The following is a 19,057-nucleotide window of genomic DNA, read 5'->3' as shown; positions in this document are numbered from 1 at the left end:
GCATTCCTAGGAGTGAGGACAAACAGCAGCCAAAGCCTGCCCCATGGCTGTGGTCATGGGAGGCCTCCCCAATCCAGCTCCCTCAACTAGACACGTGCATCTTCTCAAGAGAGGGTGGGCGAGGTCAAAGGACCCGCTCTGCGCAACAATGAATGTCCCCAGAATGGCTCCAGGAGCCTTATTCTCCCTAAGCTGCCACAGGGATTGTCCGTCCCTGCCACCTGCAGGGTATATCAGCGAAGAGCTAGAAGGCGTTTGTTAGAAATTCCCAGCACTGGCCAACACTCAAGACTGTAGCAGAAGCAGCCTCCAGAAGCAGAGACCTCTCTTTCTGAGTCTCTGGCCACCCTCCGCAGCCCCATCCCCACACCAGGGGAGCCCGTGGAAATGGGCTGCCACTGGCACTACGAGGCGCCAGGGGGCCAAAGAAGGCAAGCCTGTCTTTTGGATTGCAAAGGATTGAAAATCCTTTCCACTGGGCAACACCGAACCCCTTGGTTAGGTCACATTTCTTCCCAATAGGTGCACTTAAAATGGAAAGGATGTGTCCCAAAAGCTAGAAGGCCTTCCTTCCAGTATGAGAAATGTTAGCCGTGCTCCTCCCGCCATTCACTCCAAATCAGACAGGACCTCAAGCAAAATGTACGAAGCCACACAGCGACCAAAAGGCAAATTCCTCACCCGACTCACTGAAAATACCAAAACCAGAGTCTGGTGCCTGGCTTTGGGTCCCTTCTGCCTCTTTGAATATATTCTCCCTTTGAATGATTTGTCCCCTCCCCAAAGCACTAGGTCTCGCTGGCCTGCTCCTCAAACATGTGTCTTTCAGCAACCGTAGCTTTTTTTTTTTTTTTTTTTTAAGATTTATTTATTTGTCAGAGAGAAAGAGAACAGGAATGGGAGGAGGGGCAGAGGAAGCAGCAGACTCCAGGCTGAGCAGGGAGCCCAACGTGGGGCTCCACCTCAGGACCCTGGGATCATGACCTGAGCTGAAGGTAGATGCTTCACCCACGGAGCCCCCCAGGCATCAGCAACCTTAGGGGGACACAGGATGGTCGTCGGAGCTGTCCACTTCAGGACCACCCTCGGGACAGGGAGGTGCAGGCCAGTGCCTTGGCCAGCTGCCCCTGCTGGAGAGGTTGTGACCTCTCTATCCAGACACAAAAGACCTTACCAGCCTTACCCAGGGGTTAAGTAAATGACAGCTGTCTGTAAGTGACGGTGCACATAGCCATTAGGGGATCGCATCCGTGTGGACCCACTAGTTCTTAGTACATCCACGCCAGAGCTTCGGGAAACAAGCCACCCACGTCAGAGGCCAGGGGGTTCTCCAGAGCGAACTTTTCAACATCGGAAGGGGTGGTCCCTTGACAAGTTAAACAAAGAAGGGCCATGTGGCTCAGCAGTTCCACTCAAGCACTGAAAACATTCAGGGGCACCTGGGGGGCTGAGTTGGTTAAGCGCCTAACTTCAGCTTAGGTCATGATCCCAGGGTCCTAGGATCGAGTCCCATGTCAGGCTCCACACTCACAGGGAGCCTGCTTCTCCCTTGCCCCCTGCCCTCCCTCTTCTCTTCTCGAGCTCTCTCTCCTTCTCCCTCTGCCTCAAATAAAATCTTAAAAAAAAAAAAAAAAAGACTGGAAACATTCAGGGTGGTACTTGCACACAGATGTTCACAGCGGCACTATTCTCAACGGCCAAAGCGCGAAGCGACGGGATCTGTGCTCAGGTGAGCGGTATACACACTGTCCGATCACCCCATGGATACAAGGCAGCCTCACAGAGGAAGAACGCTCTCACACACGCTACCGCCTGGACGAGCGTGGAAAAGCGGACACTCAGTGAAAGAAATCAGACACATGCCGTACACGTCCATTAAACAAAATGCCCAGCACAGGCAAATCCAGTGTCGGAAGGCAGATTAGAGCAGCCAGGGGCCAAAGCTGAGAGACAGGACTGACTGCTAATGGGGACCTTGAACTGCACAAGTCACCGAACTTAGGGCTTTAGAAAATTGCCATGGATGCACCCCCTTGCCTTGCTGACTTGCTCAGAGGCAGCCGTCCTGGTGTTAACATGACCTTGGGTTGTTGCACGTCTGTGCATGTCTGCTGCATGGAAAACAAGGTGTGCAGGGCAATGACATCAGGCTGCTTTCTGAGTGCCCACGTACCCTCACGTTCTCACACTGGATCCCTCTGTTTGGTGTTTAACATCTAACATCGATGGGTGGGCTTTCCAGGATAGATGATTCAACGTTGCTACTTCTCAGGGCACCCAGGTGACTCAGTCTGGGAAGGGTCTGACTCTTGAGCTTGGTGCAGGTCTTGATCTCAGGGTCATGAGTTCAAGCCCCACCATGGGCTCTGTGCTGGGCGGGGAGCCTGCTTAAAATAAAAGCTGCTCCTTCTCATTGCTCTGAATTCCCCTCGGTATGAACAGGTTCCCTGACTCAGTATTAACACGGTGGATGCATCCTGTCATTGTGGGCTCAGGTCGAGTTAACACGGACAAAATATTTGGCAACATGAAGCAAGGAGCCCTTGAGAGATGGGAAAACAGAACTGGCTTCCTGCCATCTGTGGGACCATACCTTTCACAGTCCTTTCTTTTGCTACCTGGGCATCATCAGGCAGAGTTTCCTCCACCTGAAGAATGTGACCCGAGAAACCTACCTACGTGCTGGGCTGCAGGGAGGGGCGCACAGAGGGGCACACACACCCAGGGCGTCAACCAGAGCAAGAGAGCCACAGAGGCACAGAGGGAGTAAAACACCCCAAAACCCACTCTCCCACCTCACCCCCTTTCACGAGGTGAGAGCTTTCCAGCAGGACTCTCTCCTGTCTTACGGGCAGGGGCAGGCTCCCTACACTGTCCTGTGACGAGCCTCCTGAATTCAGCAAAGCAACATGGGTCCTTGGAGAGTCATCGCCTTCCTGCCAGCACCACACCCCTCTACTGACAAACATCACTGTGTGCCAGGACACAAAGAGGCTTTCTGGCTGGTGGCAGAGTCAGAGGTTAGTGAAATAAGGGCTCAGCCACAGGACGCACAGTCAGACAGATGGAAGTTCTGGTTACATGCCATGGTAGACGCAGAGATCATGGGTGACTCCGAGAAGCTCAAGCATGATGCCTGGGACAGCACAGGTACTTACTTACAAGTGCCTACCGTCCCGGCTACCATCATCAACACCATTATCACACCAGTGGTCACCACCACTATCACCACCACCATCACCATCACCACCACCATCATCACCATCACCATCACCATCATCATCATCACGGCCATCATTGTCACACCATCACCACCACCACCACCATCATCACCATCACCATCATCGTCACCATCACCATCATCACCATCATCATCATCATCATCATCATCATCACGGCCATCATTGTCATCACCATCACCACCACCACCACCATCATCACCATCACCATCATCATCATCGTCACCATCACCATCATCACCAGCATCATCATCATCATCAAGGCCATCATTGTCACCACCATCACCACCACCACCACCATCATCACCATCACCATCATCACCATCATCATCACCATCATCATCATCGTCACCATCACCATCATCACCACCATCATCATCATCATCACGGCCATCATTGTCATCACCATCACCATCATCTCCACCATCATCACCACCATCATCACCTCCATCGTCGTTATCAACACCACCACCATTAATACAGTGCTGACATCGAGTCGACTTTCTCAGGAAATGCTCAGCTTTCACATACCATCTTCCTCCCAGAAGTAACCAGACCCACAGTGTGTGTGCGGCCAGTGCTAAGCCGTCAGGACATGCAGCCGTCTCCAAGAGTGGCTGTGGGGAATGCCATTCCCAACATCCTAACACTAGGTAACTCGTGGTCTTTCTTAGGATCAGTCCACATTCTACAAAGAGTGAGGGATTCTACTTGCCTCCGGATGCTGAGGTCCCTGCACCCAAGTATTTGCTACAGGAGAATTGCATCTGAGGCACAAGGCAGACCAGGCAGGGTCTCGCTGGAAGGTACAGCACCTTGGAACTTGCCCACCCCTTTCCTGTCTGAGCAAGACTCAAGGTGGCTCAGATGAGACACATGTCGGTGGGGCCAAGCTTCAGGAACACAGACACAGACACGATGCACATGTCAGGTGACGTGTCAGGTGACGGCCACCATGCTGGGACCGCATGGTGCCTTTCAGACTCGCCAGCCCTCCTGGCTTGGACACATGTGGCTCAGCTCAGCGGAGCAGCCCTGGCCTCCCCATGGAGGCTCAGCACAGGATTCCTGCGTTGCCAAACCTGGAACATGACAGGACTCAAAACTAGTTGGTTAGGGACTGTGCCCCTCTGTATTGAGGCCCTGCTGGGCCCAGATCCCTTCATCCCCACCATCCTTCCCCATGCCCAAGTCTCCTGCCCTCTCGGGCCTACCAGACCTATAAGCAGCCCCCCACTCCTGCAAGGCCGGGGAGGTGCATAGCTGCTGACCCGTCCACACAAGGCTGTGCCCAGGGTCCCCCATCCTTTCTGTGGCCCTCCCCCGGACCCAGGGACGAGCCCAGCACTCCTTTGCAGGCCCCGTCCCATAAGACGCAGACGCAGACAAGTGTGCATCCCATGGGACTCCCACTCACCTTGCCGCACAGAGGCCCTGCCCGGGCCCTCTCCTATGTCCTGCAGGCCGCTTGCCCGCAGCACTCCTCCCCCGCTGTCAGGGGGCAGGGGGCCATTGGCCTGGCTGCCCAGTGTGTTCATGTGGGTGGGGATGGGCTCGAAAGTAGGGTCCAGCTCCAAGATGAGCCTGTTGAGCTGCTCAATGGACTGGTCGATGTCCAGGGTGGGTGAGCCCGGAGATGGGTCCATGCTCGGCTCCGGTCCAGTCCCATTCACGACTCTGACATCTGGAAATCTGGGCTTGAATGCTCTGCCGGGAGGGGGCCGCTGTGCATCAGGGACCTGGGGCCCGGGGCCCAGGCTCCTCTGGATGGCCATTCTGCTGCCTGCCCCCCGAGTGGGGGTGACTGGAACCCTGGGCTGGGATTGCACCAGGCCGGGGCCGTCCTCCGGGCCGCGGCCCACAAGCCTGGCCTCGGCGTCGGGTGCGAAGCTGTACTGGTGGGCAGCCACCATCTGCTGCTGGCGCACCCAGGTCTGCGTGGAGTAGCCACTCTGTCCGTAGGCCTGAGTCTGGGCGGACACTGAGGGCCTCCGGAGCACTGGTGGCGGCTGCTTGCACTCTCGGGTCCCGAACACCCGGTCCCGCTCGTACAGGGGGTCCACGCTGAGGCTCAGGTCAGGGGCAAGGCTGCCATGGGCGTCCTCACCAGGGTTGCTGCCAAACCCTTCCGACAGGAGGGAGTTCTGGCTGCTTTGGTGGCAGGCAAAGGGGCCCAGGTGGGCTGACAGGTGGCCCTCCGAGGAGGACAGGGTACCGATGCTGTCCACGCTGTGCAGGTCATGGCCGGGCATCTCGTCGTCCAGGATGTCCGTCTCCCGGTCCTTGAGTATGGCGTCTCCGTTCACGTGCACCTGAGCAGGCACAACGTGGCGTGTCCCACTGTACTTGCTGGGGGCATCCGTCATATCCTTGATGGGGCTTCCGGAATCCTCCAGGCCAAAGCCACTGAGCAGCTGGTCCAGCTCGGCCTTCTCCTGGGGGCTCAGGCCCCGCCTGGACCCCACAGCAAGGGGCTCCTCGGTCCTGTCAGTCCTGACGGAGGCGGTGGAGTGGCCAGAGTCACTGCTGACGGACAGAGTGTGGTCGCCGTGGTCTGGGCTGCTGGCGGTGGGGACGCCTGGAGACCCGCCTGGGACGCCAGGATCCGAGGCACTCTTCTTCCTCACCTTGGCATAAAGACTGCCATCGACGGGGCCCTGCGTGTGCGGCACTGGGGAGGAAATGGGAGACAGGTGGTAAGTCACGGCTGGAAAAGGAGCTTGGGCCCCCGAGATGCATGTGTCCATCTTCCCGAACAAACGAACTCCTGACAGACACCTCACCATAATGGGGGCGAGAACTCCTTGGGGCCCCCAAAGTCTACCCACACCCCAGCAACACGAGCATTAGCAAAAGCAACTCAAAGAGTCCAACAGCTTTGGGACCCAGAACCCTTTCTTTCTACCTTTTTGTGGAAAGAGAGCCATCACTTAGAGAACCTTCCGGAATCTCTGCACTAAGGAGTCATTTTGCCCCGAGGGCTCAGAGTTAATGTCTAATGTCATCATTAGTCTACATGTTGGGTACAGCTGAGCTCCTAAGCTCCTGGGAATGCAGAAGCAGGACACAGGGTGTGGGGGCCCTGAACCTCATGGGGAGACAGAGAGGCAGAACTCATCTGCAGACTTCCCAATAGCACAGCATCCCTCCACAGAGAAGGTCCAGCAAAGGCACAGCAGGACGCAGGAGACAGGAAGCAGATCTTCTGCACTAGTCTCCGCCCGCCAGGACAGTTGGGAAATAAGCAGGGCCACGGCAGAGGCGGGAAGAGTGCGGCTCTCTTCCTCTTTTACTACTTCCAACCCTGGCCTCCACCTGCTGCTGGGCAGCTGGGGAGAGCCTGGGGCCCAGGACCTCCTCTGGTCTCCCCCAGGGACATGGCTGGCAGAGCGCGATGAGGGGGCTGTCCAGGGTGGTGTCCACACTCTCTGGTCACCGGGGAGCCACAGTGGATCTGCAGCAACCAGGTCCCCGGAGGAACCAGCCCCAGACCCGGGGTCCCGGCCCTGGCACGCAGGGTACCCTGGCATAGTGAGCAGCTCCCAGCAGTTTTGGAAATGCTGGGATGACGAGACAGGACTGAGACCTGTAGGGTATCACGGGTTCTTGTGTGGATAGTACGTGTGATCTTGGGCTTTCTTCCTGATGGGCCTGGGAGAAGCAGGACGAAGGCAGTGTGTGAACACACCGACCCGCAGCCACAGCAGAGCGGGGAGGGGGAGGACCCAGAAGATCCCATGAAGACACCGCGTGGTAGAGCTCAAGGGCGGGGGCTGCACTCCGACTCAGGGTCCCAGGGCGACGGACGAGGAGCCCTGGCTGCATTCCGGAGCACCTGCTCGAGGGCAGACGCCAGCTCGCCTGGATTACTGCAGGATGAACTAACTCGTTCCTTCCTCCCGAGTACAGAGCTGAAGCTCCGCAGGAACTGGCCACTAGCCGAGGTCAGGCAACTGCTGGGAGGTGGAGGCAGGACCAGAACTCAGGCCACTTGGACCCTGGGACCCAGCGGAAAGGACCCCGCTGAGATCCCGAATTCCATGGCTCCCAGGGGAGGGGCTTTCCAGGCCCGACACGCGTTCTGTGGAAGACCCTTGGGGGCCAGGAAAGGATCGTCCATAAGACCCGCCGAGCATGCGCCTTCCCTCTGTTGGCAGAGTGCAAGGCCAGGGGTGGCTCTCATCCACACCACTCCCCACCCCATGACAGAGACAAAGGGGTCAGAGCAGTCCAGGCCAGTGGGTGAGGGGCTGAGGCACAGCCAGAGTTCTAGACACGGATCTCACGCCACAGCTGTGCGTCTGTGACATCCACATCCTGCTCCCCAAATCCCACTTAAATGCAGACACCATGACTTTAAAAAGGAAGCCAGCAAAGAGAGGTACAGAAGTTCTTCTAATTGACAATGGACACTGGGCAAAAGTACCATTAATCACTCTGAGTCAGAACCCCTTGGCCAGACCCACGAAGAAGAGTCTACATGACGTGGTCAAGGGTAGGAAACCCCCTTGCCTGGGGAGTCGTGAGTACCCCTATCATTATCTTTACCAGCAGGAGCCCTGTCAAGAGAATAACAAACGTGTTACAGCAACACCATTACTGCATACCCAACACCAGCCCCACGCAAGGCCCAACGCTCAGGACAAGGGATCCTCAGCTCCTGGGGTTGTGAAAGGGGCCTGGGGGCCACCCCATGGGCAGCACAGGGATGGGACGCAAACCATCACCAGCGTAGGCCCTCCCTGAACTGCCCCCAATGCACACAGATTACAGGACGCACATTACAGCTAGAGGAAAGGAACAGGACCCGCATCCCTGACGCCCCAAGACAGACCCGCCCGGGCCTGCAGGTCCCTCTGTAGGAGCTCAGACTCTCCCAAAGGCATGGGATGTGCCCAGAGACGCACCCACTTGTGATCTCAGGGAGTGGGAATGTCTCAGCCATGGGGCGAGGGAAGGGGCCTCTGGCCCCCACTCTGTACTCTTGCAAGAAGGAACAGGACTGGTTTTCCAGTGGGAAGAATGCGACACCCGCGTTCCCATTCTGCATTTACGCTCTGTGCCCTCAGCTGGCACTGAGATGGCTCCAGCCCCTGGTTTCTTATGAAGTGGAGTGATTAATCCCACCTCTTAGTGCGGTTAGAGGAAAGAGATAACGGGTGTACAGGTGGCCAGCGGGCTATATCCCTGAGGAGAGCTCTGTCCCTGGTGGATGGAGCCCAACACTCCCTCCGGACCTCATTTCCCGCCTGATCCTGCTCCTTCCAGACCTCAGCAGGTGCACACCTGCACCTGCCCCAGGGCCTTTGCTCTTGCTGTTCTCTGCCTCCATTGCTCTCTGTCCTGGCTCACTCCCTCCCCTCCTCTGCCGGGCCTCCCTGACCATCCTTTCTCAGGGAGGTGTTCCGTCTGCCAGAAACCCACACTCAGACACTGCAGCTTTGAGCATGTGTTAAGGACCATTTGCATCCCCCACAAGAACACGGCCTCTGGCTGGGCTGGGGGTTTGGGAACCTGTGGCATCCCTAAAATAAGGGAACAGACTCCGGTACCCAGTGGGCAACAAATAACCAAGAAAGCCAATGTTCTAGCACGTTCACACACAGGGAAGACTGAGGAGCTGTTCTAGAAGATTCCTCTACCTCAGTGGGCAAAAGAACTGAAAACCAACCAGCCCAAACAAACCCACAGCCACACAGCATGAAGGCAGGCGTGTCCACAGCCCCAGGGCCCCCACTCTCCTGCAAGCGGCGACCACCCCCACCATGAGACCAGCTGGCTGGTCTGCAGAGACAGAGCAAGGCTGCAGGGGCACCGAGGTCGCCCACACCAAGGCTCCAACACGCCAAAGCACGCACACGCAGTGAAGGTACAGCTGGCCCGGGGCGCCTGGGGGGCTCAGTTGGTTGGGCAACTGCCTTCAGCTCAGGTCATGATCCTGGAGTCTTGGGATAGAGTCCCACATTGGGCTCCTTGCTCGGCGGGGAGTCTGCTTCTCTGTCTGACCTCTCCCCTCTCATGCTTTCTCTCTCAAATAAATAAGGAAAATCTTAAAAAAAAAAAAAAAAAGGTACAGCTGGCCCACTGGCAGGCAGAGGGACCAGATATGCCCCCGGGTCGCCCAAAGGTCGCCAGGCCTTGGCACAGGGGTGCGGCAAAGAGGGGGGCACGCATGGGGTGCTAAACAATGGCAAGATATCTCTGCCACTCAAGTCCCCCCACCATCCTCCCAACAGTAGTGCTTTCCCTCGCTCAGACCCGCCCACTGCCCCGCCTCCTCCCTCAGATACGCCCACTGTCCCGCCTCCCCTCCCCTCAGACCCGCCCACTGCCCTGCCTTCCCTCCACCCCTCAGACCCGCCCACTGCCCCGCCTCCCTCCCCTCAGACCCACCAGGCAGAGGCTTCCTAGCAAGCGGGTCTTTCCCACCTGCACCATAGGCGGGAACCGGGCTGCAGCACCTGGGTAGGGACCCGCTCACCTGCCCAGCGCAGCTGCCATGATTCCGACACCCGAAGTCAACAATGCTACCAGGGCCCCACACAGCTGCCTGCAGAACCCCACCCCGGAAACTATCAGGAGCCCGCCCCCACCCCATTCGCAGCCCCCCAGGAGCTTGGCTCAATCCTTAGGGACACTCCTGTTAGTGATGGCAGAGGGCCCCTTGGGGTGGCAGGGGTCTGGAAAAGAAAGGGGAATAGTATTACCCCAGGGCCCAGGCACAGCCCTGACTCCGGCTGTGGTTCCAGGTCCCCTGTGTGGCTGGTGTCTTGCTGCTGCCACCAACCCCAGGGGGTGGGGGGTTTGGGGGAGTGGGGGGGAGGGGTTAGGGAGGGCACGGCCCCCAAGGGAAGGAGGCTCCAGGCTTCCAAGCTCTGCACCATGTCCAAACCCAGCTGCTACAGAGTGGCCCCCTGTGGGGTCGGAGTGGGGGCGAGGACATTGAATTCTAGAAGGTGCAGCCGGGGGCTTCCTCTTCCTGCAGCCTTTCTGCTGGGGAACTGGCAGGGGAGCTTTCAGTGGTCCCTCCCCCCCGTCATTCCCCTCCCCGTCACCTTTCCCTTCTCAGCCAGAACCCGGGCTCCTTTCAAAATGAGGCGAAGGCGTAGTCTGGTAATGATTTCCCCGCAGCCAGGGACTAGTTAAAAATCAAACGAACGTAAACACGGCTCTGATTAGGCGTGCATGACACAGCAGGGCAGCTTATCAAGTGGAAAAGAACAAGGAGGAAGAAACCATGGAAGGGGCTGCCTGGGCAGTGCCCCAGCCCCGCCCACCCCCACCTGACCTTGAGAGGGGGCGTTCCGCCAGGAGGGAGCAGGCCTCTGAAAGCACTAGGAAAAGACTGCAAGAAAATGGGGGAGACCAAAAGACAGACAGAGAGAAGGAAACTCGCCTTCCCATCCTGGCTCCGCACAGATCAGGCAACGCCCACCTGTGCGCACAGGCCTGTCAAAAACCAGCCAAAGGGACCCACTCTGCCTCCTTCCAGGCACCAGCCCCTTCTGAGGCCAAAAAAGCATAGAACTGACTTGTAATAATTGGTTCCGCCACACGCGGCCCTGCTTCCAACGGACATCCGTTCTAACAGAACAAATGTGACGGTTGCTTGGGCTCCCTGGACCCTCCTCTGTCTCCTGCGTACTGACTATGAGCCTCGCCCTCTACTGTCCCGTCAGGTTCCCTTACAAAGCTGGTTCTCATCTCAGAAGAGCTAACAGGGTCCTCCCTTCGAGTCTTCCATGCCAGCAGGCACGTGTCCAGGGCTGGCTGCTGCTGGGGGAGGCTGTGTCCGCAGAAGGAAAGAGATGCAGAGATGTCCTCCAGCAAATATGGGACATTCTGAAGACACAGGCCCGATGTGCGGGGCTCCTGTGACGCCCCCAAAGCTGTGAAGCAGGAACCGGAAAACCTGTTTTGCAGATGCAAACAGAGGCTCAGAGAGCCTGTAGGGCATCTGGGACGCACTCTGACCTCGGTCCCCTCCCCAAGTCCATGCCTGCCATTCCTTGAAGACACTGGAATCCTACAGCAGACCAGCTGCCTCGGTGAAATGAGCAATTTAATTTAGGAAAGGAATTCGCCTGGATGTTTTCTGTGCAATTTCCCCCCCACACACGGCACTCCCTCCTCACCCCATGCTTCCCTCCCTAGCTCCTGACCTGGCTCCCGTCCGCTGAGTCCCCTGTGCCATGGCTGCTGGGTTGGCAGTGACAGTTCCGTGTCCCCTTTGCAGGCTGCAGAGCGGCGGGCACCCAGGCAGACTGTGAGACACGTTCCCTCCCGCGGCGCCCACAGCCCCTGGGGGCAGGAGCCCCTGAGGAAGGGAAGGCCCCCTCCCTTCCCTGATGCCCCTGGCTGGGGATGGCAGCCCCTGGCTGGGGACAACAGCCGATGGCTGGGGCTGCCTCCCGCTGGGGGTACATGGTGCTCTCCAGCTCCCCTCCAAGTGACACACTCAGGCCACACAGCCAAACCAACTGCCTCCTTGCCATGTCCCCACCGGCCCCGTGCAGGGTTCCCAGGGAAGGAGAGAAAAGGACCCCCTCCCTGCATCCACCTCCAGGCGCTGTCAGGCACACGGCCTGCTCCTGCCTGACCTTCTGGGGCAGAGAGGGAAGGCACCGAGAGGCACCAGGGCACTCGGCACAGGTATGTGCCCTATTCTGGCTGTGGTAGGAGTCTGGGGACAGAAAGCCCTGTGCAGGCTGAACAGAGTTCGTTTTACCTGAGGCGAGGTAGGCCTGGGTCAAACCCAGCTCTGAAATCAGGATGGAAAGGGGTCACTGCACCATGAGCCCACCCTGCTACGGCTCCCACCCCCCACCTCTCTTCTGCGACCTTCATTCCTCCTCCTAGACCGCATTATGTGCTCAGAACTCTTCTCTCCTAAAGATAACTGTCCTTGGGGCCCCTCGGTGCCCTCCTCGTGCCACAAAGCATGCTTGGGGTTTGCTTTCAGAGTGATTTATAAGCACATCTCCACTTCCTTCTAGGCTTTCTGCCACAATCCACCTCGGCTCAGGTCCTGATTAAAAATTCTGACCACAGCTGTGTGATCTCAGGTGAGTTACTCAACCTCTCTGACCTCACTCTCCTTATCTCTGCAAAAGTGACCCGGCAAAGGGGAGTTCAAGGAGACCCACCCAGAAATCACAGAGGGGGATATCCTTTGAGACCAACACAGAGGTGAACGCTGTCCCTGCACACCCCCTTCCTGCCCTGGGGACAGATTCTGGAATCTGCCACACTCCAGGCCTGCCTCCTCAGGGGCTGAGGAGTAAGAGCATGTCGGATTAAGGAGAAGGCGTAACTCAGCTCAACTGATCTTGTCCTTCGGGAATAAAGTTGAAAAACAGATTCTTCATAGAAATCTAAAGTAAAAGCTAGATTTTTAGAATAATTCCTCCCAAAGTTTTATAAGCCTTCGTCCAACCTCATCCAGACTGCCAGCGTCGACTGTCCCGCACATGCCTGGGCACGGCTCGAGCTGGCCCGAGCTTTCGGCAGCTGTAACACGGCGTCCCGTGGCCAGATGGTTAGGGACCCCATCTCCCACACCTGCTGCCCGGGCTCTGACCACCAGCTGCAGTGGCAGCGATGGTCTGCCCAGCTTTCTGGGAATGGACCCTGCACGGACACCTGCCTGTGTCCCCACCTCTGGTGTCAGACAAGTGTCTCGGGGTCCTCTGCGTTGTGCAGACAGTGCACCCAGGTTCCAGCCTCTTGGGCCTAGAGAACTCTGTCACCCAGCAAGCCCACTGTGGAAGGGGTGAGCACGTGGGGGACCCCCGCGCCCTCTGGGCTGGAGGGGAGATGTGGGTGATCTCAGAAATGTCCTCCTCCTTGGGGGGGAGGGGCAGGGGGAACTGAGGGTCTGCTCTTCCCAAGTGAGAGAAGAGCCTGGCCAGGAACGCATCCTTCCCAGAGTGTGCTGGCGGGCGTCATTATCTCCCCAAGTCACCCACGCAGAGATCTGTCTCTCCTCTGGGCGTGCAGCACTGCGGTCCTTGTAAACCTCTCCCGAAACGAGGTCTGCTTTCATTTTACTCCAATAGCATCCTGCATCCTGTGCTAATTAAAGACTGCCCTACATTTGTACTGAATTACTTCTCATTCCAGAGTAAATCGAGAACACTTGGGCCTCGGAGAACACGACCTCTTGGCCCCAAGAGCAGACCCTCGGCGACTCCGATATGCTCCAGGGTGAGAAGGAAGCCTCCCTGAGCCTCAACCGTGGTTTCTGTTTTCTGAGCAGCAAAAGATGCAGGGACCCTCATGGGCATGAAAGGAGACTGGGGCCCCGAAATACTTGCATCCCCGAACTGGGGGCTTCTCAGGGTGATCCTTGTCACCTGTAGACTGAGCGCTGCCGGGCTCCGAGACTCAGAGCCGCCCCCTGAACCGCCAGGCAGGAAGGCGCCCGCCGCAGGAAGGCAGGGGCACCTCGCCCGCTGAGCCGGGCTGCTGGAAATTGCTCCCTCCGGAGCCAAGATGAGCTCTGGCCAAACGTTCCCTAGAAACAAGGCAGGCTGTAAATTCTTGGAGAAACCCAGAGTAGGAGGGAAAAGCAAGAGAGAGAGAGAGTAGGAGCAAAGCATTCCATCCGGGAAGTCTGAGCAGAAGCGCCTCTCCGGGAAGGGGCGCGCCCACCGCGCCCAGTGGCTCTCAGCGGCAGAGGAGGCCACCAGGACTGAGGGCACTCCCACTTGTCCCCAGGCTAGGCTCAGCACAGTGTGGTACAGGGCACTGGGGCACGCAGCAGCCCACCCCGCAACCACGACAGCACAGCACCTCTCCCTGCCAACCACCCAGCATGGACCTGGCATGTCCTGGGCACTTACTTGGGCAGCCTCTGACCTGGCCCCTTGCGGGCACTCCTAACCACGAAAACACATTCCAGACCCAGTGGGCCAGGAGAACAGGCAATCGTGGCCAAATCAGAGCTCAACGGGCCAGCCAGCCATGAACCCCCTTCCAAACCACTATGGCCTGCCGCTCCCAGAGAACACACACACAAGGCAGGCTCTCCTCTGCGAACCGGCTTCCCGGAGCTGGCCTGGCACTCCACAGATCCTTAAACCCTGGAGGTCCCATCTCCCCAGGAGCATCGTCCATGCCTCTAGTGGTCTGGTTTGCGAGTCTCCCAGAAGCACTGGGCTCTGATGCAGGTCTAGGAAGCCTTGCAGAGGCCGTGCGTGCGCGGGCACGCGCACACACACACACACACACACACACACACACACACACGTGCGCCACACAGGCGCACACACTCCCCACTTACCGTCCTTCCCGACAGCCCAGCAGTGTGCCCAGGCTGCAACTGGCAGCCCCGCTCTCCCACGCACAAAACCTTCACCCCCAGAACAGCAGCATCCCGTGCACGCGGGGGGTGGGGGTGTGCCTCCTGGCAGGGCTCCGGCTGCCCTCTCTGGGGAGCGAGACCTTCTGGGCCAAGCCTGGGACTCCCTGACTGGATTCCTCCAAAAAGGCCAGTGCAGTGTAAACACAAGGGCGGGGTTTCGCGCAATCAGGTTGAGTGAAATTTGAACTCTGGAGGTTGAGGAGGCGGAGAAAAGGCTTCCCAGGAGCCACTCAGCCAGACCTCAGCCTTCCAAACCCACCGCCCATGCCACGGAGGAACCGCCACCTGAGCATCCCACGGCCTGAGCATCTCATGCGTTCCTCAAACTGTCGGCGGGGACATCCCTGCCCGACTTCCTTCCTCTCCGAGGCTGTTTCTCCCTTTCGAGCTCCCCGGGGCTCATCACACAGAGCACATCCTGCCTCCTCGTGTTCCTTCCACCCCTCCCCTCCCGGGATCCGCACCTGCTACCCTGGTTTATGCCCCACCCTCGCCGCGCAGCCCTGTGCTGGGGCCTCGCGCTGGGGCCTCGCGCTCCGACTCCGTAAATGGGCAGAATGGCCCGCGCAGACCATCACAGCCCCATCAGAGCCCTGACCCGTGTAACCCCTCTGTCAGCCCGAGGAGGGACCCTGCCGGGTGGGCAGCCCCGACAGGGCAGCGCCCACCTCCCATAAACCGGCTCTCACCGGGGAGAAAGGATCCCTTTTGTTAGGAATGTAATGCACTGTTGTTGAGCCAGAAGGCCGGGTCGATGGGGTGCAGGGAGGACACGGACCGACCCCCTTGCCCTCGCAGGAGTGGACCCCGTGTGTCACAGAAGGGACAATGTGCAAAAGAAAGGAATCAGAGCCGCCCGTCTCCGGAGTGCCTGGGGCCTTGCTGGGTCGGAGGACACGGCATGCACGCCCATCCCTCGTCCAGAACCAAGAGCCCCTTCCACGCCACGCGCCGTCCTCCTCCTGCGTCCCCGCAACGACGGGGTCTCTGGGCCCTGCTGAGGTGTGGACCGAAGGCAGCGGGTGGCTCAGCGTCTGTGAAGGCCTCCGACATTGTAGTGTCACCAGAGCTGTGACTCTGTACACGGGATCACATGTCTAGTGCGGGGAAGACTCCGTGGGTTTCCCAACGATCTCATGAAGCCCTTGGCGGGGGGCACAGGAGGCTGGGGGGCCCCTTGCAGGTGGGATACAGAGAGACGCCCCACGGGAGGCCTCAGGGAGGCCCCAACCAGCCCCGACAGAAGCTTTCAGGGATGCTTCCTTGCTCTCACGCATTGCTCACTGGGGCCTGATCCTCGTCCAAAAGCAAAGCACCAAAATGTCTCCAGCAGTCTCAAGACCGAAGCCACACGTCCAAGACACCTGGTCGAAGGGCACCAAGCACGACGCCGGGTAACGAGAGTGTCACACTCAACAGTGATCCAACACAGGTCACAGGTCACAGGATGACCGCCCTCAGCGCGAGTCCATCAGGACTCGGAAGATCCCCATGTCCTGCAGCGACATCCCAGGGACCATGACGACAGGGACCATGACACCAGGGCTACATCAGGCTGTGAACAAGCCACTGCTATGTGAACGTAAAACAACTATAAGTGCACCACCTCTCAGTTTTGGGAGGAAAACTTCCCAGGGCTGCCAAGCACCATCCGGGGCCTGTTCAGCGAGGTGAGCACTGAGTGTGTGCAGGGAACCCCGCCGTGCACCGGGGTCCATCCAGATGCCTTCTGCTTATCCACCAGGACCCATTTTCCTGGCCCCTGCACCTGCCCATCTGCAGTCCCCAATGGTCTGACACCAGCCTCCTCTCCCGAACAGACACACCTGCCACCCGGTCACCCACATGCCAGGCGTCCCCACAGAGAAGGGCCTCCTAGGAACATGGCTGCCTGGAGCAGTGACCGGGACAACCACCCCCCAGCTCTGTTCTCCGTTCAAGGGGGGCCTGGTGCTAGCCCCCAGCTCACGCACTGAGCAATCTGAGGGTCCCTTGCAGCCCCCACGGCTGACACAGGGTCACACACTGCCACCAAGATGAGCCCAGTTCTCAGAAGCATCTGGCTGCCAGGCCTACCGCATGCTCTGCGGTCCGGGCGCTATATGGTAAACGCAACTCCAGGAACAGACACATCGTCTCACGCTTCCGCCTCCCGCCCTCTGCCCTGCCCGATGGCAGCTTCCAGAAAGAGAAGAGAATGAAACACGGCCATGCCCTCTGTCCTTGGACTGGCAGTGGAAATAAAAGCCTGATTACGTGCAATTGTGTGTGTAAAAACCTTGTTTGTTGAGAGTTTTTTTTGTTTTGTCTTGTTTTGTTTTTTAAGATTTTATTTGTCTGACAGAGAGAGAGAGAACACAGCAGGGGGAGTGGGAGAAGGAGAAGCATGGACCCTGATGTGGGACTTGATCCCAGGACCCGGGGATGATGACCTGAGCCAAAGGCAGATGCTTAACGACTGAGCCACCCAGATGCCCCTTGTTTATTGAAATTTAAATCCAATTCCAAAGCTGCATTGTCGCAAAACAATGGCAGAACCTGGTCTCCGAGTAGGGCTCCACGCAGAATCCCCAACATGACAGATCCAGAAGGCAGGGGAGGGACGGCGGGCAGAGAGGGTCCGGGCAAGGGAACGGCCAGGGACATGCCTGCTGGAGAGCCTAGAGCTGCCGGACAGGCGGCCTGTGCCCAAGGACACCCTCCCTCTCCCCCCGTCAAGGCCACGGCCAAGAGGAATCACGCATGGCTGGAGCCGGGTTACCTGGCAACACCCGGGGGGACACACATGCATCCCAGCCCCGGCCCCGCTCAGGCTCTTGCTCTGCTTACCGAACATGGAGTGAGACCTGACCCGCTTTCCCAGTGCAGGTGGCCTCGCTGAAATGTCCCCGACACAGCCAACACGCCCCCACAGGCCCTGGGTGGAGGCCTCTGAAAAAGGGGTGCCCTTCCTGTACCTGGCAGGCGAGAGACCGGGTCTCCCCATGGAAGACACAGAAGGCCGCCTCCGGGCCTGACGTGCGCACCGCCTTCGCCCAGCTGAGGTGCACGGAAGAGAAGGTACACGGGAATCGATGAGATGTGACTGGTAACAGCTTGTCTGCAGGAGTGTCCAGAAGGGGGACGGGACAAAGCCGTCACCACGCCTCGCGTAGGCACCCGAGCATCGCACACCCGCGGACGTCACAGGATGCGCCGTCTGGGAGATGGTGGGCAGGGCCGCTCCCACCTTCCAGGCTTTTTCCAGGCTAGTGTGTTCCTTTAATTATCAGGTTTTGGGGTTTGGCTTCTGAAAGCTGAATGACTCTGCCTTCACTTACCGCCTCGATGTTAATTCCCACGCAGAAACCCAGGATCACTGACGCCAGCCTTCACGGGCCAGAATCCCACCCGAGAGTCTGGGCCTTTGACATCCCAAAGGTGGCTTGCCCGTCCCCATAGCAGATGCCCCGGCCATCCTTTGAGAGGTCAGCACCCCCTAACCTCGCGAAATACGCGTTGGTCATAAGCCCACCAGCAGTCACAGCTCAGCTGCTAGTCCCCAAGGCAGGGCGCCCATGACAGCGTCCAAACACCGTGCTCCCAGGAAGGATGCGGGGCCGGGCAGGAAGTGCCAGGTCATGTCAGCAGGTGCAGCATCGGTGAGCAGGCTCGATGCCCCCTCAGTCATGGATGGCGGGGGATGCGGAGGACAGTACAGAGGCGCATCCAGGACTCTGAGCACACCCGGGTCCAAGGCTGTGAGGCGGGGGCCGGGGGTGGGCTGAGAACCCCGGCCACACCCAGCTGAGCCTCTGTCCCATGTGCAGGGCGAAGCCGCTCCAGGAGCTCAGCCGTCCCAGGGGCATTCATGTGAGTTGCCGCCTACAAACTTAGTCAGACTTGGATCTTGACGGCCTTTCTCAGATGCAACCAGGGCTAGCAAAACCGTGGGCTCAAAGGGCCGAGACGGCTCGTGCCCGGCTGTCACTCATTCGACTGCCTCCGACATGGTGTGCATTCTGGTGATGGGATCCAGCCCGGTGTCGAGCGAACCCCCACAGGATGTTCCCTTGGTTCTGAGCACAGAGATGAGAGTCTTGTTCTTCAGGTAAGATGAGTGTGTCAGCACACAGTCCTCCTTCCTGTCTGCTGCCTGTTTTCTGGGGCAGATGAACTCTTGGGGTCCCGGGATCAGCCCTGAAAGGTGCGCTGGAGGCTGGACCCTGGAATCAGGAGCGTGAAGGGCAGGTACTTTCCCAGGTCCAAGCAGGATGTCCGGGGGCAGACACTGTCGCAGGACCCCAGCACACGCCTGAGCTCCGGGGTATGAGGCGAAGGGACGTTCCTGGCTGGTACACAGCGACGAGGCATCCAGCCCTGGGAGCTTGGCGGGCGGCGTGTCCATCTTGCCAATGAGGGGCCCCACCCATCTCGCCCCGGCCAAGCCGCCTGCCACTTTGTCTGCCGGATG

The 19,057-nt window shown here is 58.7% G+C and overlaps 1 protein-coding gene across 9 annotated transcripts in view; it reads right to left on the bottom strand.

Annotated features, from left to right (window-relative positions):
* Positions 1 to 19,057, bottom strand: part of TNS3 (tensin 3) — a 201,825-nt gene that overhangs the window by 55,400 nt on the left and 127,368 nt on the right. For all 9 annotated transcript variants that reach the window (XM_059170656.1, XM_059170657.1, XM_059170650.1 and 6 more), the window contains one exon: positions 4,657 to 5,910. In XM_059170656.1, the coding sequence (XP_059026639.1) occupies positions 4,657 to 5,910 (1,254 nt within the window). The remainder of the gene's footprint in view (positions 1 to 4,656; positions 5,911 to 19,057) is intronic.

Source organism: Mustela lutreola, chromosome 4 (genome assembly GCF_030435805.1).
Source record: "Mustela lutreola isolate mMusLut2 chromosome 4, mMusLut2.pri, whole genome shotgun sequence".
Classification (NCBI taxonomy): domain Eukaryota; kingdom Metazoa; phylum Chordata; class Mammalia; order Carnivora; family Mustelidae; genus Mustela; species Mustela lutreola.
This window is presented reverse-complemented; position numbering and strand designations above follow the sequence as displayed.